The 18,266-nt window shown below is 42.8% G+C and overlaps 2 protein-coding genes across 5 annotated transcripts in view; both read right to left on the bottom strand.

Moving 5' to 3' along the window:
* Positions 1-1,848: 1,848 nt before the first annotated feature.
* LOC124033461 (migration and invasion enhancer 1-like) lies at positions 1,849-4,476 on the bottom strand. The gene is made up of 5 exons (XM_046345489.1): positions 4,412-4,476; positions 4,179-4,294; positions 3,381-3,461; positions 2,993-3,069; positions 1,849-2,700 (listed from the first exon to the last, which is right to left on the bottom strand). Exons 1-5 carry the CDS (start codon positions 4,474-4,476, stop codon positions 2,617-2,619), a joined length of 423 nt encoding a protein of 140 aa, XP_046201445.1. The 3' UTR covers positions 1,849-2,616.
* Positions 4,477-5,028: 552 nt separating this feature from the next.
* trpm7 (transient receptor potential cation channel, subfamily M, member 7) overlaps positions 5,029-18,266 on the bottom strand; it is an 85,981-nt gene continuing 72,743 nt past the window's right edge. For all 4 annotated transcript variants that reach the window (XM_046345572.1, XM_046345570.1, XM_046345571.1 and 1 more), the window contains 12 exons: positions 17,587-17,624; positions 16,623-16,654; positions 16,439-16,486; positions 15,845-15,889; positions 15,634-15,699; positions 14,668-14,816; positions 14,373-14,507; positions 10,614-10,696; positions 10,274-10,479; positions 6,677-6,728; positions 6,407-6,513; positions 5,029-6,212 (listed from right to left, as the gene is read on the bottom strand). In XM_046345572.1, the coding sequence (XP_046201528.1) occupies positions 6,109-6,212; positions 6,407-6,513; positions 6,677-6,728; positions 10,274-10,479; positions 10,614-10,696; positions 14,373-14,507; positions 14,668-14,816; positions 15,634-15,699; positions 15,845-15,889; positions 16,439-16,486; positions 16,623-16,654; positions 17,587-17,624 (1,065 nt within the window). In that variant the 3' untranslated portion in view covers positions 5,029-6,108. The remainder of the gene's footprint in view (positions 6,213-6,406; positions 6,514-6,676; positions 6,729-10,273; positions 10,480-10,613; positions 10,697-14,372; positions 14,508-14,667; positions 14,817-15,633; positions 15,700-15,844; positions 15,890-16,438; positions 16,487-16,622; positions 16,655-17,586; positions 17,625-18,266) is intronic.

The following is an 18,266-nucleotide window of genomic DNA, read 5'->3' as shown; positions in this document are numbered from 1 at the left end:
ATTCCAGGCTGTATCACAGCCGGCCGTGATTGGGAGTCCCATAGGGCGGCGCACAATTGGTCCAGCATCGTCCAGGTTTAGCCGTCATTGTCAATAAGAATTGGTTCTTAACTGACGTGCCTTGTTTTATTTAACTAACTCTAGTCTCCATGTTCACATCCCTAGTTTCAATGTGAACAATCATTAATAGAATCAGGTCAGTACTCAGGATCTTATAAAACACTGTCATCCCCCTCTCTCCTTTCCACCTCTTGCTCTCCACTCATCTACTGGAGCAGGGCCACCCCCCCCCCCACACAGCTGATTCAAATAACCAACTCATCAACAAGCTTTGATGATTTGAATCAGCTGTGTAGTGCTAATGTTACGCCCCTGAAAAAGGGGAGAAATAATCACGAGAGTGATACGGTCTTATTTCCTCAATAACTTTTAGTGCAAAAAGAAAAGACTGCGATTTCTCTGGGAACTTGGGTGGAGACCAGAGCAATCGATCTTAGGCTCATAGGTTAAGAGCATTTAGTAGCTCACAGATGAACCTTTTTCCCCTTCAGTTAGGCACCACAAAATAAAGTAATCAATATAACGTTTACACATTCCTCTCACAATTCGTACCCTTTGTACGCTTGACAGATTTGAACTTTAATATAATTATATGAATTATCAATCTCTATCAACTAATACTGAATGCATGATCATTTTAACCTTCGATGTTTTAAGATCCTCACATACTATGAACTTACTAATACTTTTAAAAATATAACAGGCTATGAGTATTTCCTTTAACCTGTCACACTAGGGCAACAAAAAACGTTCACTCAGGGGTGTCCCCAGAATTTAGAAATTAACAATCTACTGAGGTATTGATCAAATCTAATGGATGGACCATCAGAGTGTAGTGACGTCCGATGAGATCTGTAACGTCGTTCTGTGTGTGAAGCACAGCTGTGACGTCACTATCTGACAGTGTAACTTCAAGCGCCGCCTGGTGGTTCCCGTCACCGTCACATCAGGAACGTTCCGCTTGATGGCAGATGCTAGGTCCTGATAGACTCGTACCCTCATATACTACTGCAGACCACAACACAAACACACCGTAAACACACACACAGGCTGCACATGGCATGTCATATCTAGAACTTTACACTGGACAATAGAAATTGAGGGGGTAGTTGGACTGATGATGTAAATAATGAGTTTCTCTAACTGGAAAATCATGTCAATGTTTTGTTTTTGTCTGCAAACTCTCTTTAAATCAATAACCTGAGCCAATACCAACACGTTCAGACAGTTTGTTCACTGTCTCACTGTTGTTATCTTTGGTATAACAACATATCTCCTAATAACAGTTTAGAGTAGACATTAACAGATGTAGTACAACGTGAAACGATAACCACCCAATATGCTATGTGGACTTCCACCGACATGATTCTTCTCTCTGTGTGTGTGTGTGTGTGAGTGAGAGAGAGCAATGCGAAAGAGATGTGAGAGCAGGTGGGCACTGTCACAGATAAGCTGCGTGACTCTCCCTCTATCCACCTGTTACCTGAAGGACATGGTTAGATGGGGGCCAGAGAGATAGAGGGGTAGAAAGGGTCATTCTAGAATATTCTCCAATATGCTGGAGGACATCACAGAACAGATGTATTACAGTTTAAAGTGCATTTGACAGAGGCTAATAGAGTGGATATAATGAATAATCAATCAGCTCTAAGTTACATGGAATCCAGTTTTGGTAAAAATGTAGTAAAACTCCAGATGGCAGAGTGGTAATTCCCTTTCCCACATCTCAACTGCATTAAATTCCCCTCTTGGCTGAAGTGTGATCTCTATCACAAGTTTGATAATAAACTGTCATCTTTATACAGCTATATAAAAACAAATACTAAAGACTTTGTACCTCTACAATTATATAACACACAGAGGAATAACATTTTTGGGGGATAGAATCCAGTCTCAGCCTACACACAAAATCAGATAAGATCAAATAAAATCCCTTGACCGCTATAAAGGCCGTGGCAGTATATCTATTGCATCATCACACCCGGTAAGAAAGAAAGTGAAAGAGGCAAAGTGAAGATGGGAAAGATTTCCTGGCACAACATCCAATAATAACACAACAACACCAGTAAATGTCCAACAGCATTATTGTAAATGTCCAACAGCATTATTGTAAATGTCCAACAGCATTATTGTAAATGTCCAACAGCATTATTGTAAATGTCCAACAGCATTATTGTAAATGTCCAACAGCACCCTCCCAACACACAAACTCAATACTAATTGATTCCTAGAATTTATTTGATCATTTAAAAATACACGTACAGCCTATACAACTGCAGAGGTCTACATTGAGTACAATATTTCTAGAATGTAAAACTAAATGCTAGTTATATCTTGGTCTGTATAAGGAAAGAAAAACAGACAAGGAATAACACAAGACATGACAGTATAACACAGAGACACAGGATGAGAGTATTTCCCTCAGATCACAGAGTTGAAATGACTATAAACTTCATGTTCACATCCCTAGTTTCATTTGTGAACAATCATTAATAGAATCAGATCAGGACCCAGGATCTTTAAAAAAAAACTCTCATTCTCTCAATAACCACTCATCTATTGGAGAAAACACTTGTTATCCTTCTTCTTCACTTTCTCCACCTTTCCTCCACGGCTCACGTCCTTCACCATCGCCACCATCTGGTCAGACAGTAGAGCACATGTTACAGAGAGAGCATGTAGGAGATAAAATCAAATTAAGGTATATTTGTCATATTATATGCACAGGATACACGTGGTGTGTACTATACAGTACAATGAAATGCTTAAAGAAATAGTATGACTTGACTGGGATTGGATCCCATTGATCCATGCTCCCTAATTTAACACTTCTGAACTACAGTTCAGATACTGTGGCTTTACCTCAGACGATACATGATGATACATTGTGAGTATGGTGTTACCTGGTGTTTAGAACAGGAGTAACACCCACCTCCTTGGTGTCTGGGAATCCTCCTGCCCCCAGTTTAGAGTAGGCCAGTTTACCATTCACTGTTACCTCCAAACTGGCTGTGGGACAAACCATGATCAGTTAGAATATAACATCATAATCTACTGAGGTATTGATCAAATCTAATGGATGGACCACCAGAGTGTAGTTGACGTCCAATGAGATCTGTAATGTCGTTCTGTGTGTAAAGCACAGCTGTGAGGTCACTATCTGACAGGGTAACTTCAAGCTGTGTGTGTGTGTGTGTGTGTGTGTGTGTGTGTGTGTGTGTGTGTGTGTGTGTGTGTGTGTGTGTGTGTGTGTGTGTGTGTGTGTGTGTGTGTGTGTGTGTGTGTGTGTGTGTGTGTGTGTGTGTGTGTGTGACACTTACAGCGCCGCCCCGTGATTATCGTCACATCAGGAACATTTCGCTTGATGGCAGATGCTAGGTCCTGATAGCGAGACTCGTACCCTCATCCACTACTGCAGACCACAATCACACCGTGAACACACATAATCACACCGTAAACACACACACAGGCTGCACATGGCATGTCATATCTAGAACTTTACACTGGACAATAGAAATTGAGGGGGTAGTTGGACTGATGATGTAAATAATGAGTTTCTCTAACTGGAAAATCATGTCAATGTTTTGTTTTTGTCTGCAAACTCTCTTTAAATCAATAACCTGAGCCAATACCAACACGTTCAGACAGTTTGTTCACCGTCTCACTATTGTTATCTTTGGTATAACAACATATCTCCTAATAACAGTTTAGAGTAGACATTAACAGATGTAGTACAACGTGAAACAATAACCACCCAATATTCTATGTGGACTTCCACCGACATGATTCTTCTCTCTTGGTAGTTTCTCCTCTCTGGGACGTGTTTTTGTGTGTGAGAGCAATGGGAAAGAGACAAAGTGGGAGCAGGTGAGCGTTGTTAGGAACAAGGTGAGTAAACGGCAGATTCACTGGCCCCAATATAACCACGCCCTTCAGGTAACTCTGCTCTCTCTATTGGCCGAAGATCAAAAATAATTTTGTCTATTTTCACAGACATTTGCGAACTACAAATTCATAAGACATAAAAACAACAAATATATGGAAGCCTACTATCACTAATAACTACTACTGCTAACGTATTACAACTACTGCGGCTTAGATTCAATCAGAGGATTAACCAGCGACAGCAGACACCTGCATAGTGGAAGACTTGGTGGTGGAACTGCGTTTGGAGCTGTTAAATCGGTGAGCAGCTGCTTTGGCATCTTCATGAAGCCACACCTGCCCCCATTCGCTTTAGAAGTTCAGAGCGAGAAAATTTAGGCTGTATAGAAATAACTACGCTCAAATGTAAAAATAATTAAATTAAAATAAGGGTTTTATCCTAATCGAAATGTAGATTACATCTCACATTCCAGTGTTGGCCCTTAACTTAGCCAAGGCAATGTCCAGTTCAGGTATAATGCCAGGAGCCATTGGTGGATTTGACAGCTCTGTGGATGTAAAATGTATTACTGTCCATACTGTAACGACCCTGGGTTTATAAGCGCGAAAATCGACTCTACCGCACGAGCATGCTTTTGCGGCACGGTCGATAGCGCGCCGGACCTCGGGCTAGAAGGTTGAGGGTTCAAGGCCTGCTCCCTGCTGTTTCATTACAATACTCTTATTTTACACAATGTTGCTTTCCACTGGACTTTGTATGTGACAACACCAAGAAGGGTTTCATCACTGTTGATCGATGTTCCCAAACTGCTAAAGATGTAGGTGGAGATGAGGTTTGTGAAAAGGATGAACTATGCAGAGTTCCCATCCAGACCTAACTGTAGGGTAAAGGTGTGGGGTTACAGATGAGTAACTGGATGTATAACTGTTGGCTACTGGGTTCTTTATCAGCAGGCTCATCAACAGGTGTGTGAGAGAATGTTTCTCTCTGTGGGCGTCTGTCTGCCAGCAGCTGCAGTCTTACTGAAGAATGTGGGGGCCTCATCCCCACCAGACAGTATCAGCATCATACTGTACAAGGAATGGGACATAACTGTCATTTTATTAGTTTAAAATGTTATACAGTAGAACATGTATAGAGTAATAGACCCTTACACGCCCCTGAATAAAACAGCATCTGCTTCTGCTCAGTAGCAGATATAAGTATCTATAAGATACACTAGATTGGTATTTGCGTGATGACAAAGAAATAACAATAATAGTACCAGCATTGTAACACTTAAACTATCAGAAATAATCAGTGGACACATTTCAGAAGAGTTCAACACAATTTGTACATATATGTACTGTAAAAGTTGCATTGCAATCTGCCCATATTTTACAAGATTTTCAAATTCATGTGTCTTCTCATTAAATATGAACCACTAATTCCATAATAATACATGTATTTTACATTTATAAAAAAGTATCTGGTGACATTCTGTATAAAGTGTTGCAAATTGTATCTCAGCAGGTTGACCCTTACAGTCCTGCACTACAGACAGACAATGCACTTTAGTTTATACAAGGCAACTTTTCATTGTTCAGAATAAGTACTGTCTCTTTATGCAATGATATTGTACCTGTTGATAGCCATTTATGTTTATATAGACACACACACACACACACACACACACACACACACACCTCATAACATATAAACTTGTAGTAAAAAAAACATCTTTAAAAAGTTTTGTTCCCCATTTACACATTTTTTGAATAATCATGTTGGTTGCTGATTGGCATTGGTTGGACAGATACAAAAGTAACACAGTTCTACATGCATACATGGGTCTCCATGGAAACACAGGCGTGGCTCTTCCAGTTGATTGGATGAGATGGGTCATGGCTAGACCCACCTTATCCAGCTTTTGTCAAATTAATGTAAAAAAAGTTTTTTTTTTTGCTTACCCTAAATCTTTTCCTAACATTAACATCATTCTCCTAACCTGCTGCATTAAGTCCTCCTAACCTGATACCAAAAGTCAAATCTGATGCTAATTTGACAAAAGCTGGATCCCTTCTAGCCATGAGGTGTGCACACTAGTTTTTCCTTTGTCCTCTCTGGCATTGGCCAATAGAATAACAGCACCGGCCTCTTCTCTCTGGCTGTGTCCTATAGGATCAGAGCATGAGCCTCATTGAATGGCGGGTCCCGCTTCCGGGGTCGTGTGATTCATCCTGAGGCAGCATCAGTTTGTCCGGCGTGTACTCGTTCCGCTTCAGATCTTAACAGACACAGGAAGAGGAGAGAGATGAGGCAGACAGACAGGCATCCATCTACTACATAAAGCTGAAATAACAATGTCACTACTACATTGTCCTAGATCCTTATATTAGCAGAAGACAAGCTCACCTCATCTCCATAGTAATGGACACACTCTGATACAAATGGTAAACAAACAGAGAGAGAATTCCTTACCGGGAAGTTTGAGTTTCCTGCAGCAAGAGTTGCAGTGGTGTTTGGCCCGGAAGTTTCTGATGGCGTCGTCTCCCAGGTTGGCAGGACCAAATATCATGTCATATGACCTACAGATTAGTCAAGAGAACATTATTAATTATGTGAGCATTCTAAAGGTCCAAATATTGTGTTGTATGATCTATGGATTCAAATAGAATGTGAGTGTTAAAGATTTTACAACAAAGTGAAACATGATTTTTGAATGTGAGAACAGAAAACAGGTTTGCACACCCCTTCTCTCCACTCTTTATGACAGATGGATCAGTCAGAATCTCCCCCACTCCTAAAAACACAAATATAGCAGTTACTAATGCGAGGGACTTGTATTTACACGATTTTGACCAGCCCAGCACAACTCTCCCCTGGTGTTCTCATATGTCCAGTCACTGAAGGGTCAGGGGTTAAAAGTTAGGGGTTGGAGGTCAGAAGTTAGGGTTCAGTATTACCTTGCAGGTCCAGCACTAACAGCTCTCCCTGACTGTACTCACATGTCCAGTCACTGAAGCGTAGGGTTGCATATTTTGCTAAATTTCAGGTGGAAACTTTCCGTGGGAATTAATGGGAATATATGCAAATTAATATTAATAACATTTAAATGTAGATGTTTTTGCATTGGATATATTTACCATATCATATGGAGACAGAAACATTTTACATTGACATAATTGCAAATTATTAAATGCTTCCAATAGAAAAACAAACAATTTAGTTACGAATTGAACTTTAATTAAATTAGTTGACTCTTCACATGGGATGATTTCACTGAACAACAAAAACATTTTCAACATACAGCTGTAAAATTATAGTGTAGAAACTAAAGCTTTGGTTGTCTTCCCCTCAGGCTTCCATGTCTTCTCCCTGGACCTCCTCAATGTCCACCTCTTGAACATCAGACTCTGAGACCTCATCTTCACTGTCACTTTCCAACCTTGTTGAGGATGGCTCGTTGTCAGGCTCAAAAAGCCTAAGATTTGCCACATACAGCCAGTAATTTTCCAACCCTTGTATTGGTCAGGCTTGGTGCTTTGGTATGAGTGTTCCCAAACAAGGACAAGTTGTGCTCTGAGGCGGCTGGTGTTGGTGGGATTTGGAGGATAATAGAGGCAACAGGGGAAAGGGGCTCAGATCCACAAAGTCCCTTCCACCAGGTGGCTGATGAGATATGTTGGCACGACGGCCATATTGTATCTCCATGCCAAAGTCCCTTCCACCAGGTGGCTGATGAGATATGTTGGCACGACTGCCATATTGTATCTCCATCCCAAAGTCCCTTCCACCAGGTGGCTGATGAGATATGTTGGCACGACGGGGATATGTTGGCACGACGGCCATATTGTATCTCCATCCCAAAATCCCTTCCACCAGGTGGCTGATGAGATATGTTGGCACGACGGGCATATTGCATCTCCATCCCAAAATCCCTTCCACCAGGTGGCTGATGAGATATGTTGGCACGACGGCCATATTGCATCTCCATCCCAAAATCCCTTCCACCAGGTGGCTGATGAGATATGTTGGCACGACGGCCATATTGTATCTCCATCCCAAAATCCCTTCCACCAGGTGGCTGATGAGATATGTTGGCACGACGGTCATATTGTATCTCCATCCCAAAATCCCTTCCACCAGGTGGCTGATGAGATATGTTGGCACGACGGCCATATTGCATCTCCATCCCAAAGTCCTTGCTTGTCAGTGTACTTCGCCGACTGCCAAGAACCTTGCCCTCATATAGAGGCCAAGGTGGCGAGACACGGTAGTGATGAAACCATAGGCCTTGTTGATCTCTGCATCAGACAGGATGCTCTTGCCAGCATACTTGGGGTCCAACATGTATGCTGCGGCGTGTTTGGGCATCAGACAGGAGTCTTCATGCTTTTTGAAGGACTTCAGAACTGCATTCTTTCTGCTTGGAGCAACAGTGAAGTGGGCAGGGCAGTACGGATTTCTCCTCTTACATCTGCAAGCAGAGTCTGAACATCAGACAGGATGGCATTGTCTCCCTCAATCCGTGCAATGGCTACTGCTATAGGTTTCAGGAGTTTCAGGCTGCTTACCACTCCCTCCCAAAATACATCGTCCAGGAAGATGCTCTTGATGGGGCTGTCCATATCGACAGACTGTGATATGGCCATTTCTTGGAGACTCCTTCCCCTCTAGTAGACTGTCAAACATGATGACAACACCACCCCAGCGGGTGTTGCTGGGCAGCTTCAATGTGGTGCTCTTATTCTTCGCACTTTGCTTGGTGAGGTAGATTGCTGCTATCACTTGATGACCCTTCACATACCTAACCACTTCCTTGGCTTTCTTGTCAAGTGTATCCATTGTTTTCAGTGCCATGATGTCCATAAGGAGCAGATTCAGCCAATGGGTGTGGTGTGAGGGTAGGACTCCTCCACTTTAGATCAGCCTTCATGTTAGCAGCATTGTCGGTCACCAGTGCAAATACCTTCTCTGGTCCAAGGTCATTGATGACTGCCTTCAGCTCATCTGCAATGTAGAGACCGGTATGCATGTTGTCCCTTGTGTCTGTGCTCTTGTAGAATACTAGTTGAGGGGTGGAGATGTAGTTAATTATTCCTTGCCCAAAAACATTCAACCACCCATCAGAGATGATTGCAATACAGTCTGCATTCTCTATGATTTGCTTGACCGTCACTTGAACTCTGCACCCAGCAAATGAGTAGATAAAGCATGTCTGGCTGGAGGAGTGTATGCTAGGTGAAGAACATTCAGAAATATCTTCCAATACACATTGCCTGTGAGCAGAGGTGAACCAGTTGCATACACAGCTCGAGCAAGTCATTCATCAGCATTTCTCTGACTATGTTCATCCATTGAGCCAAAAAAACGTCTGTTTCCAGGCGGACCATGAGCTGTTGCTATCGATAAGGTGTCTGATTCATCGTTTCCACCTTGAATAGAAGTAGAGGGACTTTTGTCAGAGGTTGCTTGTTGTGAGCACTGAGGGAACTTTATGCACTTGGCCAGATGATTCTGTATCTTTGTTGCATTCTTCACATATGATTTGGCACAGTATTTGCAAATGTACACGCTTTTCCTACTACATTAGCTGCAGTGTAATGTCTCCACACATCAGATAGATGTGGCATTTTCCTGTAAAGATTAGAAAAAAATAGTAAAAAAATAACAAATACAATTCCATGTACAGATAAATAGTTAAGCAGTTAGATTAAACAACTCCTTTGTAAGACAAATGTTTTAAAAGGAAACATGTATGGAAACAGGTGAATTAACACTCTTCAGTTAACAGGCACAAGCAAGCTAAAACCCACATGGTAGCAAAATTAACTAGCAGAAATTGTTAACAAGTTAGAAATGATTTAAAACAAACACTTTGCTGTAGGCTACTATTTACTAGTTTAAAAAATCACGTATGTCATAAAATATATTCACCCCAACCAGTATTGTAATCAAAACTCACCAGTAAGCATGTAGTCCTTGGCTCAGACAGTGTAGTAGTGTGGGCTCAATAGCATCTCATTAGTGTGCAAGATGAGAATCAGCTGTACATGTGATGGAAGAATGCACTGTGCATGCAGAGGGTTGCAATTCCATTGAATTGGGGATATTTTAAACAAAATATGCCACAAGACCTAGAATTGCCTTATGTGTAGTATCCCACAAAAAGGTTCACTGTTATAAGCTAACTTTTTTTGATGAATTTAAGCAAAATACCCGGGCTTAACTTCCCATGGAAAATGTCCCGAAAAAAATCTGGAAATTTACTGGAAAGTTTCAGACCCTTTGCAACCCTACTGAAGGATCAGGGGTTAAAGGTTAGGGGTTGAATGTCAGTATTACCTTGTAGGTCCAGCACTAACAGCTCTCCCCGGGTGTACTCGTATGTCCAGTGGCTGAAGGCCAGCATGGTCTCCTCCAGAAGGTTGGTTGGGACAATCTCGTCCCCATTGTTATTGTTAAACTTCCTGAACTCTCCAGTAATACACTCCTCTATAGCGAACCATTGGCCTGCCGAGTGACAGTACAACAGAAACACCTCCAGAAACCTACAGAGAGAGGAGGTAGGCACTGTGTCTTCTGATATTCATGTTTCAAATGTCAAAAGACGTAAATTTTTAAATGAATAGCAGCTGAATACAAGCAGCTAAATGAGAAGTGTGGCTCTGGTGTGTTAGTTTACCTGGGAGAGTAAGGGATTGTCTTGGGCCTCATTTGGTTGAAGGCAAATGTCAGTTTCTGAGCAGCTCTCTGCTGTTGAATTTCCTGTCAAGAGAGAGGATACCAGTGTATGAGGTATTTCCACATTGAATAGCCTTGAATAAACCAGAGGAAGGAAGGATAGAGAAGGAAGGAAGGATGAATAGAATGGAGGAAGAGGGTGGTGGAAATGATCATATATTAAAAAGGAAAACTAAACAGTTGTCCTGCTATGGTGTGTCATTATGAAGAGTGTGTGTACACAGAGGTGAAGCCAATGACGTACAGTTTATACAGTGCATTCAGAAATTATTCAGACCCCTTGACTTTTTCCACATTGTTACGTTACAGTCTTATTCTAAAATGGATTCAATTGTCCCCCCCCTCATCAAATCTACACACAATATTCCATTATGACAAAGCAAAAAAAGTGTTTTTAGAAGTGTTTGCAAATGTATTAAAATTCTAAACTGAAATATAACATTTACATAAGTATTCAGACACTTTACTCAGTACTTTGTTGAAACACCTTTGGCAGCGATTACAGCCTCGAGTCTTCTTGGGTATGACACTACAATCTTGGCACACCTGTATTTGGGGAGTTTCTCCCATTCTTCTCTGCAGATCCTCTCAAGCTCTGTCAGGTTGGACAGGGAGCGTCACTGCACAGCTATTTTCAAGTCTCTCCAGAGATGTTCGATCAGATTAAAGTCCGGGCTCTGGCTGGGCCACTCAAGGACATTCAGAGACTTATCCCAAAGTCACTCCTGCGTTGTCTTGGCTGTGTGCTTAGGGTCGTTGTCCTGTTGGAAGGTGAACCTTCGCCACAGACTTTGTTCCTGAGTGCTCTGGAGCAGGTTCTCTCATCAAGGATCTCTGTACTTTGCTCCATTCATCTTTCCCTCGATTCTGACTAGTCTCCCAGTCCCTGCCACAGAAAAACATCCCCACGGCATGATGCTGCCACCACCATGCTTCACCGTAGGGATGGTGCCAGGTTTCCTCCAGGTTTCCTTACTGAGGAGTGGCTTCCGTCTGGCCACTCTACCATAAAGACCTGATTGGTGGAGCGCTGCAGACATGTTTGTCCTTCTGGAAGGTTCTCCCATCTCCACAGAGGAACTCTAGAGCTCTGTCAGAGTGACCATCAGGTTCTTGGTCACCTCCCTGACCAAGGCCCTTCTCCCCCAGATTGCTCAGTTTGGCCACTGTGTTCTTGGGGACCTTCAATGCTGCAGGAATGTTTTGGTACCCTTCCACAGATCTGTGCCTCGACACAATCCTGTCTCGGAGCTCTACTGACAATTCCTTCGACCTCATGACTTCGTTTTTGTTCTGACATACACTGTCAACTGTGGGACCTTACATAGTGTGTGCCTTTCTAAATCATGTCCAATCAATTGAATTTACCACAGGTGGACTCCAATAAAGTTATAGAAGCATCAAGGATGATCAATGGAAACAGGATGTACCTGAGCTCAATTTCGAGCCTCATAGCAAAGGGTCTGAATACTTATGTAAATAAGGTGTCCGTTTAAAATTTTTAATACATTTCGCAAAAAAATCTAAAAAACTGTTTTCGATATGTCATTATGGGGTATTGTGTAGAGATTGATGAGGAAAAATAATAATTTTATCAATTTGAAAATAAAGTTTTAGAAAAAGTCAAGGGGTCTGAATGTAACCTTTTAAATCCACTTCAATCACTGTAGACAAAATGGAGGAGACATGTTAAAAAATGATTTTTAAGCCTTGAGACAATTGAGACATGGACTGTGTATGTGTGCCATTCAGAGGGTGAATGGGCAAGACAAAAAATTTAAGTGGGGGGGACTCAATATTAGGAAGGTGTTCTTAATGTTTTGTACCCTAAGTGAGACAGACAGACAGACAGACAGACAGACAGACAGACAGACAGACAGACAGACAGACAGACAGACAGACAGACAGACAGACAGACAGACAGACAGACAGACAGACAGACAGACAGACAGACAGACAGACAGACAGACAGACAGACAGACAGACAGACAGACAGACAGACAGACAGACAGACAGACAGACAGACAGACAGACAGACAGACAGACAGACAGACAGACAGACAGACAGACAGACAGACAGACAGACAGACAGACAGACAGACAGACAGACAGACAGACAGACAGACAGACAGACAGACAGACAGACAGACAGACAGACAGACAGACAGACAGACAGACAGACAGACAGACAGACAGACAGACAGACAGACAGACAGACAGACAGACAGACAGACAGACAGACAGACAGACAGACAGACAGACAGACAGACAGACAGACAGACAGACAGACAGACAGACAGACAGACAGACAGACAGACAGACAGACAGACAGACAGACAGACAGACAGACAGACAGACAGACAGACAGACAGACAGACAGACAGACAGACAGACAGACAGACAGACAGACAGACAGACAGACAGACAGACAGACAGACAGACAGACAGACAGACAGACAGACAGACAGACAGACAGACAGACAGACAGACAGACAGACAGACAGACAGACAGACAGACAGACAGACAGACAGACAGACAGACAGACAGACAGACAGACAGACAGACAGACAGACAGACAGACAGACAGACAGACAGACAGACAGACAGACAGACAGACAGACAGACAGACAGACAGACAGACAGACAGACAGACAGACAGACAGACAGACAGACAGACAGACAGACAGACAGACAGACAGCCAAAAGTTGAGAATGACAGAAATATTAATTTTCACAAAGTCTGCTGCCTCAGTTTGTATGATGGCAATTTGCATATACTCCAGAATGTTATGAAGAGCGATCAGATGAATTGCAAATAATTGCCACAAAAGGACCAGCTGACACCATGTCAGTGATTCTCTCGTTAACACTGGTGTGAGTGTTGACGAGGACAATGCTGGAGATCACTCTGTCATGCTGATTGAGTTCGAATAACAGACTGGAAGCTTCAAAAGGAGGGTGGTGCTTGGAATCATTGTTCTTCCTCTGTAAATCATGGTTACCTGCAAGGAAACACGTGACATCATCATTGCTTTGCACAAAAAGTGCTACACAGGCAAGGATATTGTTGCCGGTAAGATTGCACCTAAGCATTTATCGGATCATCAAGAACTTCAAGGAGAGCGGTTCAATTGTTGTGAAGAAGGCTTCAGGGCACCCAAGAAAGTCCAGAAAGCGCCAGGACTGTCACCTAAAATGGATTCAGCTGAGGGATCAGGGCACCACCAGTACAGAGCTTGCTCAGGAATGGCAGCAGGCAGGTGTGAGTGCCGTAATGCATCTGCACACCCAGTGAGGTGAAGACTTTTGGAGGATGGCCTGGTATCAAGAAGGGCAACAAAGAAGCCCTCCGGAAAAAAGCTTGCCCGGAGAAGACAAGGTGAGCGCTACCATCAGTCCTGTGTCAGATTGCTGAGATCTTGAAAAAGAAGGGTCAACACTGCAAATATTGACTCTTTGCATCAACTTAATGTACTTGTCAATAAAAGCCTTTGACACTTATGAAATGCTGGTAATTGTACTTCAGTATTCCATAGTAACATCTGACAAAAATATCTGAAGACACTGAAGCAGCAAACTTTGAAAATTAACATTTGTGTCATTCTCAAAACGTTTGTCCACAACTGTGTGTGTGTGTATATATATATATATATATATCATTGGGTGAAGCGCAGTGTGTGAGTGTGTGTTCTCCTCTACCCTGAGACAGAGCAGCAGTACAGTGTCCTCCTTGTAGATGCTCTGCCAGGTCTGGACCACCTCTGGTAGGAAGGACTTAACGATATACAGGTGACCTGGCTTCAGAATGTCATACTCTGACCACGTACACAGCACCTAGAGTACAATACAATAGTTATAGTTTATTGTCCTCCCGAGAAATACATTGTATAACAATGCAACAACAACAAACCAATACTTTTTAATGTTCAGTTCCATCTCTGTTACATGTAGTGAAGACACTAGACAGTAGTGACCACACACACACCAACTGTACCTTGAGTGCACGTCGCAGCCCCCCTCCCATCTCCTCCTTACTGAGGAACTCGATCTTGGCACAGAGACCTTTGTGAGCCCAGGAGGACATGCTATTGTTGATGGTGTTGGGAGAACTCTCCTCCAGACGATACACTGTTACTGGCTCACCTACAGGGAGCAGCACACACAGACACAGAGAGAGTGAAGGTGTGTATTACATACATCATTGCAGCCACACAGGATAGATGAATAGATGGGTTCAACTCGTTTGGGTGTGTCAGGGGGAGTTGAGATATGCAAAAACACATTTTCAATTCACACCTGTATAATAAAATAGGACAAATAAGCACCCACCAAATTCTGACTATTATTTGTAGGTTAAACTGGCTTCCTTATCTCCCTTAACTGGCCATGATATGTCCCACTTTATGCCCTCATTCTAACAGACTGGGTGGGGTCACCTCGTCTGTCACATGTCCAGTTCTCCAGGGTTGGGGTGAGACAGTTCTCTCATTGTTTATACATTTCTTTTTACTTCCGGAATTGACCCCAACACCGTAGTCCTTTCAACTAGACAGAGTACAGCTGAGTCAGACAGTAGAACATAGTCTGTGAAAGAAATTGAAACCCCGACTCGGTGTGGTGCCTGATGAAATTGACCCAGGAGGCACTGGGGTGAAGGGAACGTGTAATACTGTATCTTACCTCTAGGAGGCACTGGGGTGAAGGGGACGTGTAATACTGTATCTTACCTCTAGGAGGCACTGGGGTGAAGGGAACGTAATACTGTATCTTACCTCTAGGAGGCACTGGGGTGAAGGGAACGTGTAATACTGTATCTTACCTCTAGGAGGCACTGGGGTGAAGGGGGCGTGTAATACTGCATCTTACCTCTAGGGGGCACTGGTGTGAAGGGGATGTGTAATACTGCATCTTACCTCTAGGGTGCACTGGGGTGAAAGGGGCGTGTAATACTGCATCTTACCTCTAGGGGGCACTGGGGTGAAGGGGATGCTCTGAGACAGCCTCATCAGGTTGTTACGCTCCACAGCTACAGGGAGGGAAACACACACAGAGTCAAATACACACAACATTGGCAGGAGGCTACCGTAGTCAAATGACATCCTACTCCATGTAGTGGGGAATATGGTGTGACTTGAGATTGACTACAGTATGCTTTAAGGTCCAAACCTCACCTGAGTATTGGTAGCTTTCCATTGGCTTGAAAGGGGAACCAATTGCTAAGAAAAAATTAATTGTCAGTTATTCAAATCCAATCAAATATAAAGTGTATTTGTGATATGCATGGTTACAGGAAGTGTACACAACACAACAAAATGCTTACTTGCAAGCTCTCCTCTCATGACTATTGCTAATAAAAGTACGATAAAAAATAAGCATGTAGGGAAGAGAATAAGGATGAAAAAGTACAGAGGTGAAGAGGTGAATTCATTTTAGCGGTACAGGGTTAGATCACATCACAATGAGTTAGACGTAGTTAAAGGGATAGATCACATCACAATGAGTTAGACGTAGTTAAAGGGATAGTTCACATCACAATGAGTTAGACGTAGTTAAAGGGATAGTTCACATCACAATGAGTTAGACGTAGTTAAATGGATAGATCAAATCACAATGAATTAGACGTAGTTAAAGGGATAGATCACATCACAATTAGTTAGACGTAGTTAAATGGATAGATCAAATCACAATGAATTAGACGTAGTTACAGGGATGGTTCACATCTCAAGGAGTTAGAAGTAGTTAAAGGGAAAGTTACAGCCACTCACAATCCTTCCTGCTCCCCAGGTGGGCGTGTCTGTAGAGACATGATGCAGCTGAGAGGAAGGAGAGAAAATATAATTGTCAAAGAGGCGAATAGAGAGGTGAACAGCCTGTTCATCTCAGAGAAAGAAATCAGGAACTATCAAGTTACAGTAATAGTACAGAAAGCAAGTTCCAATGGACACATACCATTAATACCTGAGTCCTCCCCTGGTGCCCTGCTGAGAGAGAGAACACACAACAGACATTAACACCCACCTCAGAGATAGAGATCATTACATTTGTGCTGTTGTCTGAGCCCAATAATTGTTTGTACCATGTTGTGCTGCTGCCATGTTGTTTTGCTACCATGTTGTTGTAGTAATGTGTTGCTACCATGCAGTGTTTCCATGTGTTGCTGTCATGCTATATTGTGGTCTTAATTCTCTCTTTATGTAGTGCTGTGGTGTCTCTCTTGACGTGATGTTTTAAATCCCAGCCCCCGTCCCCGCAGGAGGCCTTTTGCCCTCTGGTAGGCCGTCATTGTAAATAAGAATTTGTTCTTAACTGACTTGCCTAGTTAAATAAAGGTTAAATAAATTAAATAACCCATTTTGCATGTGCATCGTCAATGAGGATTTCCATAATTTGAAAGTAGTGGGATCAACCAATGAATTATACTTGTGAGCAAACATTCCATAACTGCAGGTGGCAGTAGATCACCAACCTTGACTTTATACCTGTTCAGACAACACACTCCAAGTAGCAGTATGCACAATTTCAGTTTGTTTACCAACTCATAGAAGTAGTAGAAGAAAAAGTACTACTTCAAAATGGAGATGGCCTCAATGGCGCTGCTCTCACAGACGCTATACAGTAGAACAACACCGTTCACCTATTAACTAACACTACAGGCAACCACCCACTCCCCCTAATATCTGTGTTGGGAATTTGATTGGAACATTGTTTCCGGTCACCATGGTAACGGTAAGCCAGGCTTGGCCCAGGGTTATGAACCAAACTGTGGGAACACTGAACTGATCAACAACCAAGAGATCTACTAGACCCACAGCTGTAAGTGAGTTCATCTACTCTACTCTTCCAGGGCTGTACGTGTAAGTTGACCCCAGCTGAAAAACCAGGATGATGGTAGGAATGCATGTCAGGTACTTACAGACTGCTGGCCTGAGCTGTCTTGACCTGAGCCCTCTCCTGAGGAGAGAGGAAAACATGCCAGTTAGCCAGTCATACAGTCAGTCACAGTCAGTCAGTCAGTCAGTCATAGTCATACTCAGTCAGTCAGACAGTCATAGTCAGTCAGTCAGACAGTCAGTCATAGTCAGTCAGTCATAGTCAGTCAATCAGTCAGTCAGTCATAGTCAGTCAGTCATAGTCAGTCAGTCAGTCAGTCAGTCAGTCAAAGTCAGTCAGTCGTAGTCAGTCAGTCATAGTCATACTCAGTCAGTCAGACAGTCAGTCATAGTCAGTCAGTCAGTCAGTCAGTCAGTCAGTCAGTCAGTCAGTCATAGTCAGTCAGTCATAGTCAGTCAGTCATAGTCAGTCAGTCATAGTCAGTCAGTCATAGTCAGTCAGTCATAGTCAGTCAGTCATAGTCAGTCAGTCAGTCAGTCAGTCATAGTCAGTCAGTCAGTCAGTCAGTCAGTCATAGTCAGTCAGTCATAGTCAGTCAGTCAGTCAGTCAGTCAGTCAGTCAGTCAGTCGTAGTCAGTCAGTCGTAGTCAGTCAGTCGTAGTCAGTTGTAGTCAGTCAGTCGTAGTCAGTCAGTAGTCAGTCAGTCGTAGTCAGTCAGTCATAGTCAGTGAGTCATAGTCAGTCAGTCGTGAGTCATAGTCA

Source organism: Oncorhynchus gorbuscha, linkage group LG04 (assembly GCF_021184085.1).
Source record: "Oncorhynchus gorbuscha isolate QuinsamMale2020 ecotype Even-year linkage group LG04, OgorEven_v1.0, whole genome shotgun sequence".
NCBI classification, from domain to species: Eukaryota; Metazoa; Chordata; class Actinopteri; order Salmoniformes; family Salmonidae; genus Oncorhynchus; species Oncorhynchus gorbuscha.
The sequence above is the reverse complement of the archived record's forward strand: the minus strand, read 5'-3'. Positions and strand labels throughout refer to the sequence as shown.